This window comes from Orbicella faveolata, unplaced genomic scaffold (assembly GCF_042242905.1).
Source record: "Orbicella faveolata isolate gen_17 unplaced genomic scaffold, um_ofav_v1 contig_24, whole genome shotgun sequence".
Taxonomy (NCBI): Eukaryota; Metazoa; Cnidaria; class Anthozoa; order Scleractinia; family Merulinidae; genus Orbicella; species Orbicella faveolata.
The window spans coordinates 9481563-9497034 of record NW_028301552.1 but is presented as its reverse complement, the minus strand read 5'-3'; the positions used below and the strand labels follow the sequence as shown (position 1 = coordinate 9497034).

Sequence of the window (15472 nt, the reverse complement as noted above, 5' to 3'; positions counted from 1 at the left end):
AGAGCGGCGGTCGTTTTTGGATAAACCTATTATTTTATTCATTTTTTTTAATTTTTTTTTTTTCAATTCTTGATTTTGAAAACAGATGACAATTTACAGAGTTGAAAATTGCCCAAACCATGATTGCACGACAAGATATGAAATGAAGCTAACCTACTCCAGATACACCCACATGAAAAGCCTCACCCTATCACAATGAGTTAAAATGTGGCTGGAACTTAGGAATTCGACCTTTCAAGCGCAGTTTTATGTGGAATATTTCGCTAATTTTTCCAGTGAAATAGTCTACTGTCAAACATTAACGATCTTTTATGGACAATGATTGCGGGCTCACTACCCAGTAATTCGTTAATATTCGATATAATTTAAAACTTGCTTTGACTAAAAGAAAACATTTTTTGTCGCCTGATGAATAAAATCGGTGGCCCGGTATTTCTCTCGGAAAACTATAACGGCTGATAAAAGTGATCTTTAATCCCACTCGCGCTGCCAATGAGTGGAATACCATGGCTGACTTTTTGTTGCGGATGAGTATTTTTCAGTACTCGAGATTGTTCGGAAATCGGATTTTTTCGGAATATTCGGGGGGTCAGAAAGTCATAACTTGCCCTTCTAAAATCTGTTAGTTGGCCGGTTGTAAAGTATTTCTAAAATTGTTTTTCTGGAATGTTCGATCATTTCAGCCTGCCTAGGATCGACAATTGAACCATTTTCTTTTTTTAAATTTTACTGCCGGTTATAAGAAACAACAAGCATGGCGAATCTGTAAACTCGCAATCTTAAACACGAACTACGCATGCGTGCATTGGGTCAGACCAATTTGTACTTAAAACTCGCACAAGAATCACAATGTGTGAAAATCAAACTTAATTGTTTTGAAATGTTGAGATTCATACTTGGGATAATATTACAATTTAATTATTTTTAGTCCGCGACAAACTAAGCTTTGTGCAGAATATAGTATTTAATATTGTCTTTAACTTCTACAGAGCGGCACTTCTCACAAGACGGACACCTAACACTTTACTAGTATGATGCATTTTTAATGCTACTAACGGTTCCATTTTCTTTTAACTTCTTGTTGAAAAGTGTACTTGTTATAATATACTTTCCTATATTTATGTTTCTATTTTTGTATATATCCTATCATTGTGTAATCTATGTTTGGTAATAGCTTCAGGGCTCCTATTGATAGCATAGGTGCTTTGTAAGCTTCCGGAAGGGATTACCCTGAAATTTTTACCATTAGATTTTAACTTTTAAATAAAGGCGTCTAAGTTAACTCAGTTTTAACTGAACATTCATAATATGAACTCTTAATTCGCATTCCTTTTTCGTTTTTCGTTCAGTTTTTCTTCTCACTGGATCAGTGTCTAAAATGACGAGTTACAATTAAACTCTCAGAAATGGTTTAGAAACCCGGGGAAAAAGCTGCTAATTCAGAAGATGCAAAGCCTTAGGTACAAAAACATTTAACGTGAACTTGCTGTAGGCGGCGCTCTTTAGCTAAATTAAAATATTTAGAGGGGAGACACATCAGCCTCAGCTGATTTTCATGCGCCTCCTCTATCCTGGTCGAGTTGGAATTTGGAGATGTTGAATTTTGTGGAGGGAGGAAGGCGAGAACTAACAACAAACTCATCCCACATATGGAACCGGGCCGGAATCGAATTCGGGCCACATTAGCGGGAGGTGAGCGCTCTCACCACTGCCAATTCCTGGACCCCATCTTCATGGTGGTCATTTTGCTGTTCCCAAACAACAAAATGATATTTCGTCAGGAAGGAACTCGCTTCCCAAAGGGTAGAAATTTCATAGTTAGGATCACCAGCAAGGCCGCCGTGACGTCATGTAAAAACTCTCTAAATCGGGATCATACTCGTACATATGAACATTTAAACGAGGAGGTAATAATGAGAAAAATACTGTAATAAAGAAGCAATAAATATAAAAGCTGAACGGTCAAGCGTTTCGCTTGAATGATACCGATAAAGTGAAAAGTAAAATTGCGGTCAAATATCCTTTTGTTTTTAAAGGCGTAGAAACGAGGCGAAAGCTTCAATACAAAGCAAAATTGACCCTTGCGCCTCGTTTGTGGGTCACGCCGCTGATAACTGCAATAACAGTTTCCTAACTACATTGTATTAATGAGCTTTATTTCAGTCTCTCAATTTTGCAAGAATGTTGTCATTTACGCTAGTTTTCTTCAGCTCATTACAGACGCCAGTCTCTAACCTTAATCAGATGCTCTATGTCTTTTTGTATTTCACTGCAGCTGATCCGCTCTCCTCTTTTAAACGTGTTAGAAGCTTCTTTTTCTTACTATAAATTTTCTCTGAAAGCATTAAATCGTTATTCTTGTCCTCTCCTTTTCTCGTATTTTCTTTGTCCTTTGCCTTACGTCCGTCAGCAGCTTTCATCTTCCTGAGAAAGTTGACTTTTTTAGCTTTTCCCTTAGTGACCGTTTCCTTAGAGTTACTTGTCTTTTCGAAGATAGCACTGCCTTTAGCTGGGTTTGTTTCTTTCTGTTTTTTCATTGGTCCAACTGTTCCAAACTGGGGCTGCTGAATAACAGGGTGATAGCCTTGGCCTGTGTGATAACCTTTAACGGTAATAATTCAGGTAATCTCCGACGGGAGTCAAGCCACCGAGCTACAGGATAGTCGTGTAAAGCACTTGAACTATGACACCAATATAGCAAAAAGAGCCGATCTGAATTATTTAGACCTCATTAGTCATCAGAAGGCATTGCAGTTGACAGAGCTCTGTCCCGAAGGACTATGCAGAAGTGCTCTTAGTTTCAGAAAAGTCAGTGTGTTGACCAGCCCTGCCACATCCTTGGCAGACAAAGTTAGTTTTGATCTGGAGAGAGCTGTGCCTGCTGCAAGTTGCTTACGTCAAAATCTCTTTGTTGCAGCTTGATGCGACCTGCTTTCTTCGACCGTTTTAATTCCCTTCTCAGGTGCAGCAAGCTGGTGTACATATTACTCTGATAGTCTCGGAGCAAATGTAATCCCGTGGGAATTTCGTGCTGAAAGCAAGCCACCAGTCTAAAAGTGTTCATTAGGGTCTAGTAAACATGAAAAGTTTTGGTGGCAACTCTGCAACTTGCTGGGACGAGTTTTAAGGAGGGTTGAAAATCGGACGTATATGAGCCAACATGAAAACGAGGCTGGTACTTTAAATTCTTTATAACCTCATCAATTACCATCGGTTAACCACCAAACTTGGCAGATATTCGTAAGTTGATTATTTAGTAACAACTGCTGATTATGAAGTGGTCACGTGATTTTCTAGCATGAAAACCAGGCTGAAATAGAATATTACATATTACTATATTTAATGTTTGCAAAAGCTTGTCAAACTTACCCAAAATGGGCAGAAATACGCAGTTTGATCATTTAGTGACAGCTGCTGATTATGAGGTGGTCACGTGACCTAGCATGAAAGCGAGGCTGGACCAGAAAAACTCATATAACCTTTTTTAAATGTTCACAATAGCTTGTCAAACTTTCTCAAAATTAATCCCTCGATGATGCGGTTGCACTGATGATATTCTTATTTGTCACGTGGTCAAATTTCCTGCACAGAAACGAGGCTCTAAGCAACCATTCATTTTATGATAAATTTAAACTGGTAGCAACCTACGTAATTAAAAAAGTCAAAAAAGCAACAACAACTTAAAAACGGCAGTGGTAAAAATGAAAATGGCCATATTTTTCACCTTTCGTAAGCGAAGTATTTGTCTCAGGACGCTTACCATATCTAATTTAACGAAACATCGTCATCGTCTTCATCCTCAATATCGCTGTCATCATCGTCTCATTCGCCTTGTTGATTCTCACATCCATCATCATCATCGTCATCGGAACAGCTGCAAAGGTCCGTGCATAGCAGCCCTGCTTTGCAGCACTGACAGCGATTCATCGAGCACCGTTCCTTTGCACATATGTGTCCAAATACAAGTTTTGCAACTGGATCAGCAACAACTCGTCGAACAATCAAGTTGCAACCAATCTTAGAAGCTCTTGGATCAGCCAAGACAGACAAGACAGCCGTATTACCAGCATTCCATGCCTTAACGGGGCTGATAACACGGGTAGTTTCTCAGGAAAAGGGAAACCGACTTGCTGGAAATAATTTGAGGAGGCCAATGAGTCGATCCTTACATCCTTAGCCAATCTGGGTAAAGATGAAAAACTCGACGAAGAAACCGTTGATGGGATTGAGCAATTCGTCTGCCAGCTGTACCAGCTGAAGGCCACAATTAAAACTGTCAAAGAGCTCAGGTGGTCGTTGTGTAAGAAGAGACAAGCTGAATCTGACAGATTACCACCAACTAAGGCAGCTCTGCACGAAGCCATACTACGAGCACACTACCATTTGATGGTTTGGAACAATGACTGTGTACGTAATCCTGTTTTACCGTCACCACGAGGGTATGGTTGGACAGTGGAAAATAACGAGTGGATCCCTGTCACGACAACTCTTTCGCCCGTTCCCGAGGCTATAATACAGCTCGTGAAGTGCAGATGTGCAAAGGAACGATGGCAGGGACCAATCGCTGTCAGTGCCGCAGAGCAGGGTTGCTATACACGGACCTCTGCAGCTGTTCCGATGATGATGATGATGATGGATGTGAGAATCAACAAGGCGAATGAGACGATGATGACAGCGATATTGAGGATGAAAACGATGATGATGATTCGTTAAATTAGATATGGTAAACGAACTTAGACAAATACTTCGCTTACGAAAGGTGAAAAATATGGCCATTTTCATTTTTACTACTGCCGTTTTTTAAGTTGTTCTGTTTTTTTGTCTTTTCTAGTTATGTAGGTTGCTACCAGTGTAAATTTATCATAAAAAGAATGGTTGCTTAGAGCCTCGTTTCTGTACAGGAAATTTGACCACGTGACAAATAAGAATATCATCAGTGCAACCGCATCATCGAGGGATTAATTTTGAGAAAGTTTGACAAGCTATTGTGAACATTTAAAAAAGGTTATATGCGTTTTTCTGGTCCAGCCTCGCTTTCATGCTAGGTCACGTGACCACCTCATAATCAGCAGCTGTCACTAAATGATCAAACTGCGTATTTCTGCCCATTTTGGGTAAGTTTGACAAGCTTTTGCAAACATTAAATATAGTAATATGTAATATTCTATTCCAGTCTCGTTTTCATGCTAGAAAATCACGTGACCCCTTCATAATCAGCAGTTGTTACTAAATAATCAACTTACGAATATCTGCCAAGTTTGGTGGTTAACTGATGGTAATTGATGAGGTTGTAAAGAATTTAATGTACCAGCCTCGTTTTCATGTTGGCTCATGAAAGTACGGAACTTGATATAGTGAACGGGTCATTTTGCATTTTATGTGCGTTGGCTGTTGGGCTGGCGTTACATATCTTCGCTACACAGTGCTGACGAGCCCCAAGAGGGGCGAAAAAGCTGTCCACTGTTACGATCCTAATTTATCAGTTCTTGTCATGTTGATGTCACCTAGTATCAGCCTTGCAGTCTATTGTTTGGCTCATATACGTCCGATTTTCAACCCTCCTTAAAACCCGTCCCAGCAAGTTGTAGAGTTGCTACCAAAACTTTTCATGTTTACTAGACCCTAATGAACACTTCTAGACTGGTGGCTTGCTTTCAGCACGAAATTCCCACGGGACTTAATTTTACGACATTTGTTCCCAGACTATAACTTGTAAAGTAATTCCACAACTACATTGAAACAGACACAACTAAGATTACTTTTTCTAAATGCTCTGATACGCTAAACAAAACAAACGGATACTTCTCCTTCCTGTACATGAAAAAGTATCATCCCTTAATAGTATCATACACACCTGGGCTTACTTGGGGCGGATAGGAAGTCTGGGGTGCTTGCAGCTGCCCAGCAGGATATTGCGCCTGATTTGGTTGCTGTGCCTGCCGTTGTACATAAAGAGGCTGCCCTTGAGACACAGTAGGCTGCGTCTGAGGCTGTAACTGATTAGTTTGCATTACTGGGCTCACTTGAGGAGCTGTTTGCTGAATTTGAGGTTGAACGGGTTGCCCTACTGGAGTCACTTGAGGGGCTGTCTGCTGAATCTGTGGCTGACCTTGTAAAGGCTGGGGTACCGCACTTAACTGAGGAACTGTAGGCTGAATCTGAGGCTGAACTTGGGGCGTTTGAATTGCTGGGTTCACCTGAGATGTTGTTTGTTGAATTTGAGGCTGAGGTTGTAAAGGTTGCGTCAATGAGGTCACTTGAGAAGCTGGTTGCGTTGCTGGCCTCACCTGGGACTGGCTTGGAATTACAGGCTGCCGCACCTGCGGTTGCGGCTGTGAGGTCTGAACGGCCGTACCTACCTGAGTTCCTACTTGAGGCGGCACCTGAGGTTGATTTGCCTGGACTTGCTGCTGAACCAGCTGCTGTGGTTGTAGCACCACTGCACCGGCTTGTTGCGGCTGGGGTTGAACTGGTACTTGAGGTTGATAAGGGTTTTGTGGGGGAGCTATCTGCCCTGGTCCGGCTTGTGGTTGAAGGTATCGGCTACATGTGTGAGGACATATACTCTGCCATTCCATGTCGCCTTTACAAAGAGCCTGTTTGGGATTACACTCACTTGATAGGTCCATAACGGGATCACCTATAGATGCAGAATAAATCCAGTGCATTTGTATGTTAACAAGAAAAGGAAAATTGGAGTGCCTCAATAATATAATCGGTCAGTAACGTCAAATTGCCTCTTGAAACCATTCGCCGCCACGACAACGTTGCCTTGGTGCGCAAACGGGGCAGCGGCACTAGCCGAGAATACAGAAACGTCTAATGGGGGCCGGAGGCGATGGACTGGCATACCATGTAGGGAGGTAGTAATATTTCTTATCTGTAGTCAACGTTTTGACCACGAGGTTGAACTGAGTTTGGTGAGACTGCCATTACCAAGACGGCGCCACTTAATTTTGATAGGTGGCCGCCTGAAAGGGAATGGCCGCTTAAGGTGATTCCTCAGTATTCCGTGCTATCGCATCCCTACTGCACACGATTTTCGCGTCATTAACGCGCGCACACGAGCGTGTGCGCATTCACGTGCACAACGTAAGAGATTTCCGTCAAGCTAAGCTCGAAAGCGAAATAAATGCTCGTTTTCTCTTAAACAAGCACGGTGACCCCCGCTTTTTAATGCGTGAATTTAAATTACACGAGGTTATCTACAGTATATCTCGATTTGAAGAAAGGGTTAAAATTCTGCTTAAAACATTTTTTATTTTAATGCTGTAAAGGGCACGTCTTTAGGTAGTACTGGGTATGTGCGCACGAAGAGAATTCGTAATGTAATCGTAACTCCGGACCTGTTTAACTGGCATGGTTTAAAATGTAAGTTCAGGGTCTATTTTGTTTGACTTCTCTAATAAATTAATCCAATATGTGCTTTTCTTAGAATTTCTAGTGCCCCTTTCTGCTAATTAAGGTTAAGTAACAACAACCTAGTAGGTTGCAAAGGTGCTATAAAGGCCATCTATGTTGTACAAAAACGAGCACGGTGACTCCTACTTTTTATTGCATTTTTCTAATATACAACATGATTACCAACTGGATGAAAGTTTAAGAAATGTTCAAATACTCCTTTTTTTTTGAGTGGAATCACCTTAAAGGAGTTCGGCTGTAACAACAAAATGACCGATATGAAAGAAACCACATGGTGTTAAATACCTGGTGTACACATCGCACAAGTCAGCTTGCAGTTTTCTGTCATGTACTTGTGTTCTGACACACAGCCGCCGTCTATTGCCATTGCTTCACAACCTACCGCTTTGTTGTCACAGATGAATTCTGAAAATGACATCAAAAAAATACGGCGTTTTATAATATGCCATTTTCGTATTCTCGGTGTTGGACTGAAACTAGCTTGAAATGGAGGCTCATGCGGGGGGAATATCATTAAAAAGAGATTAAGGTGATTTGCAATTGAAGACTCCCCACATTAGCCTCACTTGCAAGCTAGTTCTAGTCCAATACCGAGAATACGAAAATGGTCAACTGGCAGACTTTATTTTTCTGCAAGCCGCTGCATTTTTTTCAGGCCTTAGTTTCACAGCGGCGAGCGATGATCAATCATGTTCTTAAATCTTTCTCCTTAGTTCAACCATATGATCTTTCATATATTCATTTGTGATCGGATTGATATCGGATAAGTGATCCTGATCCGGATCATCCCAAAGGAACGCACCTGTTGCGTCCTTTTATGAATATATGGAATACGGTTAAGAACATTTAAAAAAGAACTTGCTATTTACACCTGGCGCGCGAGTAAGTACAGACTTTGTTTTTATTGGTTCAATTTCAGGCGCGCGCTCCCATCGATTGATTTAAACGTTTATATTTAATGTCGCAGTATGTTTTGTTGGCGAGTGCTAAGTAAAGTGGATTCGGACGTTTTTGGAGTCGAACTGGCGGTGTATTGCTGTCGTCAGGGCAGTTTCCTTAATCAAACCCCTAGCTATACTGATTTGGAATCCTATAAAATCTGTGCCATTAGCTTTAAGTACCTCTGCAGCTGTGAGGACAAACGGTGACCCATTCTTTTATTACGCAAAGGGTTTCCTGACGTTTGTCCAATTCTACACCGCATTTACTTGATAAGTCAATCACTGGATCACCTAAGAGATTAGCCACAATATTAGTTAGTCGTGGGGGCCCTTGAATCAGCTTAATGGACTGTTATATTTCGGATTTTTTCCGAAAAAAAAAGCATTCACCCCACCATTTTGAAGTGGGAGTGACAAAGAAATTACTCGAAGGGGAACAACGTACGCAGTGGGACAGGGGCGGTTTACTTCCTATCAATAGGCTAATATGGATGTGCCACTGGATGGGGTCGAATTTTCACGATTGGATTGATTATAATGGGGTTGTATTTTCAATAGAAATCACTAGAATGGGGTCGCTCATTTTCTGGAGTTTGGGGGTAGGAAAATTCTGGCAAGTAGCCGGATTTAAAAATGGGAAGATTCGCGGTAAATAATTAACAAAAACATTCCGTTCTTGAAATCACAATAGGCCATAAAAAGTCCACCAAAACTTCCGTGCTACGGTATTTCGCGACTAATTTGAGATCTATAATTGGTCACAGAATAGACTATAATGAGGGAGGGGCTTTGAAAGGCCAGTGGCACATAACAGAAAAGTAAGTTCCCTCCAGAGTTACGCAGCGGTAAGTATCAAATTATGCACGAGACTAATAGATGCCTAGAAGTTGAAACAAAATATCACAACAAACGCTCAATAGTACGCTACTGATCAGGACTTGATGGTTTTCAGAGCATACAAAGAGAAAATGGATCCATGGAACAACTCTTTAAAAGTGGTTTCGATTACTAATCGAAACCACTTTTGATATACGAAAAGGAAAGTGAAATAAAACCGATTTACCAATAGCTCGATAATGGAAAAAAGCTTCCGGGTATTGTTTTAGAGCTGCAATAAATCTAGCAGCTTTCGTGTATCGAGGACATCATTCGTGTAGGGGGAGGGGGGGGGGCTGACCTGGTACACACATCTTGCATGTCAGCTTGCAGTAGTTGCTCATATATTTAGACCGTGTTCCACAGTAGAATTCGAAATTTTCACAACGTTCCTTCTCGACATCAAAGCACGTCTCCTTATCCGCTGAGGGACAAAATAACCAGAATTAGTAGCTTGACACTGTCAGTAGCCAGAAGACAAGTATTGTTTTTACTGAAGCGTTGTTTTTGGGGTCGGCATGTGCATCTACCCCCAGTCTGTACCCAGTTCTTTTATGTTCTCTAAGATCAGCTAGGAAAATAGAAACTAGGGAGGATAAATGATGGCAAGAGATTATGATCTCTTACCTTTCTGTATAAATTTAGTCCTAAAGTGGAAAAGAGGTTTACACATAGCAAGAAAAATAAATCAGAATTCGTAACAAAAGTGAACAATGTTCATTTCTAATGAATTCTATTGATAGACTGGCCCGCCTAGACTAGCGTGGTATTCGCGGGCCAGTCCAACTGTAAAATGTAGATGTTTTCTTCATTACAGCTGTAATGTTGGCGGTTTTTGTAATAAGCAGGTTTTCCGGGAGCGGGTTATTAATCCACTGACCAACCCCCATCCCAGGGGACTAGGGGCTGTTCTTTGTCTGTGCTCTACCCTTCGACCAATCTGGCATGGTTAGAACTGCCAGGGACAGAAGTCCCAGCCAGCACAGCTCAGTTGGGTGATTTAGTCACGCAAGATTCACAACTAGAAAGAAAACTATGGGAAGACGAAAGGAGACCACTACTTTCGTGGGCCATGAGAATAGCCCATTTCCGAGTATCCAGGCTTTGATAGCCTCTCTATCAAAGCGAAATCATACATATGAAAAAAAGTTTAATTTGCATGTGAATGAAATTTCATTTTCATATGAAAGGATGGGTACCAAGACTCGCTTTAAAAAAAGGATTAAGGTAATTCGAAAATGGCTTACTGCCAACCACCGACGTATTGGGGCCGAATAGTATGAGTTTCTACGCTCATTCTTGTAAAAAAAAAAAACCGTAGAGAACCTATCGCTTTTGTTATTTTGTACGATTGAGGCCTCCACCATCATGGCAATTAACTCTTTAGTATTGAGAAATGCTAACATTCTCTGAAACGACACAGTCTTGAGATCCTGGTTTTTTAGAAAATCCTGTTTTGCAACCACTCGTTCCAAATATTTTCTCTACCCTGTCCAATTCTACAAATGAGTTGAGATCAACGTTAAGAATAGATATTAAAAGCAAAAGGACATCATGTGACATGATTTGGCCAATCGCACAAGAGGAAACTATCTCGTGGATTATAGTTGTTTCCATTGTGAAGAAATGAAGTTTAAACCACAGGTAATGTCTAGAGGTAATATCATGGGTGACAAATTACTCCTTAATTTTGGCGCGAGATTTCACCGTTAATTTATAATTTCACGCGTGAAATTACAAAATTTCTATGGCAACATCTCTTTTATCTCGATCTGTGCCAAGATGGCGTCGAGATTTAAGACGGTGACCATTCAAGAAGTTACGGAGTTAAAAGAAGCGGTAGAAAACTTAAATATGCGAAAGAGCACAATTAACTGGGTGAGCGTTTTTGAGAAGTGGTGTGACGAAAATAGCCTTGAGAGATACCTGGAGATGATTCTTCCTGAGCAGTTGGATATGGTAGTACTCGAGCGGTTTTACGTCTTCGTGTGTAAACAAGACGGAACCGATTACAAACCGGGGTCCCTAAAACAGATTATCCAACCACTCAGTCTGGAAAACAGTCGTCAGAAAGCTGAAGGCCAGGGGAGTTCCAAAATCCGAAATAATAACAATAACTGGCCATCGACAAGAACAAAGCGTTGAAGCCTACGACTCCGGGAACGAAGACGAGCAGCGACAACTGTCTAACATCATTGATGGCAAAGAAATCCACTTTAACCAGACAACCAGTCGAGTTCCCCTTCAGCGGCTAATTTGTCACCCACGACATTAAAATGTAATCAAATGGTTTTCTCGTGAAATTAGGAAATAGTTTCACTTGCGTTTTGTCAAAATTCTGATAATTTCCCGAGCCTTTGGGCGAGGGAAATTATCAGAATTTTGACAAAACGTATACTAACACACACTAACACATACTAACTTTCCATCATAATTGTACTTACATACATTAGAGGTCAGCGTACTTGGCACTGTTGTCGTTGATATTCCACGGGACAATGAGATCAGAAGAGCAATTGAAAGGACAAGATATCTCTTGAAGGGTTGAATCATCCCTCCCTAAAAAACGTCACTGTGATGGTTAAGTTTCACGTTAAGTTTCACGGTCAATATAATGTACAAATTCCTCTAACTGGAAAAATAAATTCTGCCTTGAATTTATATAGTTATTAAGCAGAAAAAAATATAAAATCTTAATATCATAATGTAAACAACAGCAGTTGCTTCATAGCAAGCGCTTTGGACTCCAGATGTAGCATTTAAAGTTACGTTCAAGCCCTGGCCGTGGTCATTTTGTTATGTTCTTGGGCTGCAAGACACTTTACTCTCGAAGTGTCTCTGCGCAAATTAGCCCGGTGAATTTAGTGTTGTTGTTTATCGCACCCTGAGAAGGACTAGCATTCCATCGACGGGGGGAGGAGGATATGGAGTAAAAATAATAATAATAATAATAATAATAATAATAATAATAATAACAATAATAATAATAAAATCGAGTTAAAAAACCCCTAGTCGTTTCACACGGTTGAATACATAAAACGACGCCGACATTTTAGAACTCACAGTCTTCCTGCTGACCATTTAACATTGCACTCTGTTTACAAACCAAAACAACCTAAAACGCAGTTGCGTTTAGTGTTATTTTGCAGGTAGCCAGTTACATACGAACAATGAACCTGCGCACACAGAAAAAAAAGGCTTTTACTTCTACTAAAATAGTAAAGGTAATCCATCGTAAACTGAAAGATTATTTGGGCAAGCACTACTGAATCGTTGTTTTGTGGAGGAATAGCATGGTTCGTTATACCCGTATCAGGGATCATTTCGTTTCAGTGGGGTCGCGAAGTTTTGACATAGTTACCTGTATTTACAATGAAGTACACGCCCTCCTTTATTTTAAAAACAAGCACCTGTAATCAAACCGCTTCTTACGAACACCTCTACAATACGGACACCTCTATATTGAGGACAGTTAACTTCAACCCAGCGAAACAAGAATTCACATCATCTGTTCTTCTATAATACAACCACCTTCATGATAAGGACAATCAGATATGCCATTTTGGTGTCCGCGTCAAGAGGTTTCAACTGTACAAACCTATGATATTTAATTTGAAACTATTCAAGCAGAGGATTTGAATTTTCCCCCACAGTGTATCCCAGAGCAACCAACTCCCAGACTCAAGGGTAATACCCGTTCACTTTGGCGTAATGCCTGTTGAAAGATGAACTTGATTCCAGAGCTCGATCTGAATTGGCCACGAAAACGTTATAACAAGTAAGTCTCAACAAGCAATTACTACGTGCAACTGGTAACGTCTAAAACGTTTTGAAACTGTTATTTGGAGAAATAATACGCTTTAATTGATCGATGCTAGTGCTAAAAGTGGTTGACCATGGTCTCAGTATAAGAAACATTTCAGCACTTTTAATCTAGGAGATCAGAGCAAATCTTCCTATGAGTTTTATCATTGAGGCAGCCCTGAGAAATAAAGTTGACCATCAATACTAATTTACACTTCAACTCATGGACGTTTCCCGCGACAAAAAAATCATTAGAATGGTTTAATCTTGCATTTTATACTCCTCGACTCCCCGATATCTCTACTTCAGTTCTGTTGTATGCAGAGAAAACCTGTTAGTAGTCGTACTGTATCTGCTCAATTATATTTTGACATCAGGATCAGCCTCTTGCATACAGCCACCGCTTCACGCTTGGCAAGACGGAAACGAAACTTAACAAACTTATGACACGAACAATGGAAAATGAATAAAAAGATAGAACACAATCTTAGAGTAAAACTTTTTCCCCAGCTAGAAATACAGTGAAATCGTGGTTCAGTTCATTCGACATTCTTCCTTATAACATGGTTTGGTTTTCCAACCAATCGAACGATCAACAAAACCGGTTTCATTTTCCTTGTTTAGACTTCAAGCACTCTTAAGCGGTAAAATGAGATGCCAGGTGATGGTTACTTAATCTGTTATTTGTTTTGTCTTCTAAAGTTACCGAATTTGAACAACACATAAATAGATTACTCGCAAAACACATTGCCTGAATGTACTCACCTGAATTAATGTGTAGACGATGTTATCGAGTCCCAGACATCCTTGCCCTATTTATTTAACATTTGAGGCTTCAAGTCTCTTTTTACTTAATTTTTTATCGCCTTCACCTCGACCACCGGTATTCGGTCCTCAGAGCAAACTGTGACCTGTCATGAAACACTGGAAACAGAGGTGCATCACAGGTTACCCTCTGGAATTACTGCCAAGTTTAATTCAGCCGCCATCTTTTTTTCCTACGGTGGATTGTGGCAATGGGGCCCATTGCCACAATCCACCGTAGGAAAAAAAGATGGCGGCTGTACATTTTACCACAATGCCTTGCGAACCTAATACAGCCTATAAGGCACTAAGAAAGCCAAGTGTTTAGAATATTTGTCCCTGTACAAAGGACATTGAGCAGCCTGGGTTTGAAGATTTTATAACGTTTCTGTACGTTTTTATAAACGTTTTTAAAGTTGTCGTGAGCTAAGAACTGTGAGTAAATGTACCAGTCGCCATCTTTTTTCCTACGGAGGATTTCATTCAAGCTTCTTCCCGCGTGAATCCTGAAAAATGTTGCTACGACAAAAAAAGTACAGGAAACTATTAAGATGACAATCTGGATGCCAGAAACACTTTATTTATTGACCGGCTATCAACTTGAATTTTGTAAGGTCAATTGAATGTCGCAGTTAATTTAGAAGAGTGACAGTTCGTGTATTTGAATAGTGAGTATATATAACTCCGAGCATGCGCAAAGCTCCCTCGCAAATCAAATTTCGCACTCTCGTTCCCAATACAATGAGCTCGATCTTTTTGCTTGGAAAGAAATCGAGACCTGTGAGAAATCAGGCGTTGATGTTGAAGTTAGTAACCCTCTCTCCGAACGATCAAAAACTGTTAATGAACTTTAACGCTTGCGCGCTATACATGAAACCGGAACCAGGGTTTTCTGGTTTTCTGGTTCCGGTTGCTGAATAGCCCATTTTCGAGTTATCTTGTGCCTTTATGCCAAAACGAGTCCGTGCGAAACCATTCATATTTAAATGTGCTCGGCCTACGGGTTCATTTTCGTGCAAATCAAACTCAATTTTATATGAAAGGTTTACTCGAAGACTCGTTCTGAAAGAGAGGCACACGGTAACTCGAAAATGGCATATTTAGCGTCTGGTATTCGGTCGCCGCTGGAGCGCGGGCTCCAGGAGCGAGATTGTTAATTTCTCGCTTAACGTTCTCGAGCCCAGAGCAATACAATGTTGTTCAAGACGGAGGAGGTGCTCTGGGTGGAGAATATATATTAATTAATTAAAATTCACGGAATACTGAATTTTAACACACACTGTCAAACATCAAGTTAATTGGCAAAAGTTTGGTAGACTTTATTATTAACCTGTCTGAATCACCTGTCCCTGTATTTCTTAAATATTCTTTCAATAACAATGTTTCAATGAAGAGTATAATATTTGATTTGGGCTAATAAACCATGGAAATAAGAAAAGTTGAAAACTTTTGATTCACATGATATTTTTTTATTTCTTTCTTTCTTTCTTTCTTTCTTTGTTTTTTTTTTTTTGTTTGTTTGTTTGTTTTTGTTTTTTGTTGTTTTTGTTGTTTCGTTTTTTTTATTTTACTTTATTTTTTTTTGGAAGAAATTTAGATTGATCGATCAGGCCTCGTAAACGCCC

At 40.3% G+C, this 15472-nt stretch overlaps 1 protein-coding gene across 1 annotated transcript; it reads right to left on the bottom strand.

The window, feature by feature from the left end:
* Positions 1-66: 66 nt before the first annotated feature.
* Positions 67-14409, bottom strand: LOC110061168 (uncharacterized). The gene is made up of 7 exons (XM_089292674.1): positions 13809-14409; positions 11684-11798; positions 9541-9663; positions 8544-8654; positions 7708-7827; positions 5855-6640; positions 67-2602 (listed from the first exon to the last, which is right to left on the bottom strand). The coding sequence occupies exons 2-7, from the start codon at positions 11790-11792 to the stop codon at positions 2250-2252; spliced, it is 1602 nt and encodes a 533-aa protein (XP_089148800.1). The 5' UTR covers positions 11793-11798; positions 13809-14409; the 3' UTR covers positions 67-2249.
* Between the last annotated feature and the right edge of the window lie 1063 nt (positions 14410-15472).

What these genes read in the sequence shown, in the direction of transcription:
- LOC110061168 (XM_089292674.1), bottom strand. Translation starts at nt 11,792, where the DNA reads ATGATTCAACCCTTCAAGAGATATCTTGTCCTTTCAATTGCTCTTCTG. An exon ending in TTGTGCGATGTGTACACCAG is followed by an intron (nt 6,641 to 7,707) that starts GTATTTAACACC and finishes CTGCATCTATAG; the next exon opens with GTGATCCCGTTATGGACCTA. An exon ending in TCCGCCCCAAGTAAGCCCAG is followed by an intron (nt 2,603 to 5,854) that starts GTGTGTATGATA and finishes TTACCGTTAAAG; the next exon opens with GTTATCACACAGGCCAAGGC.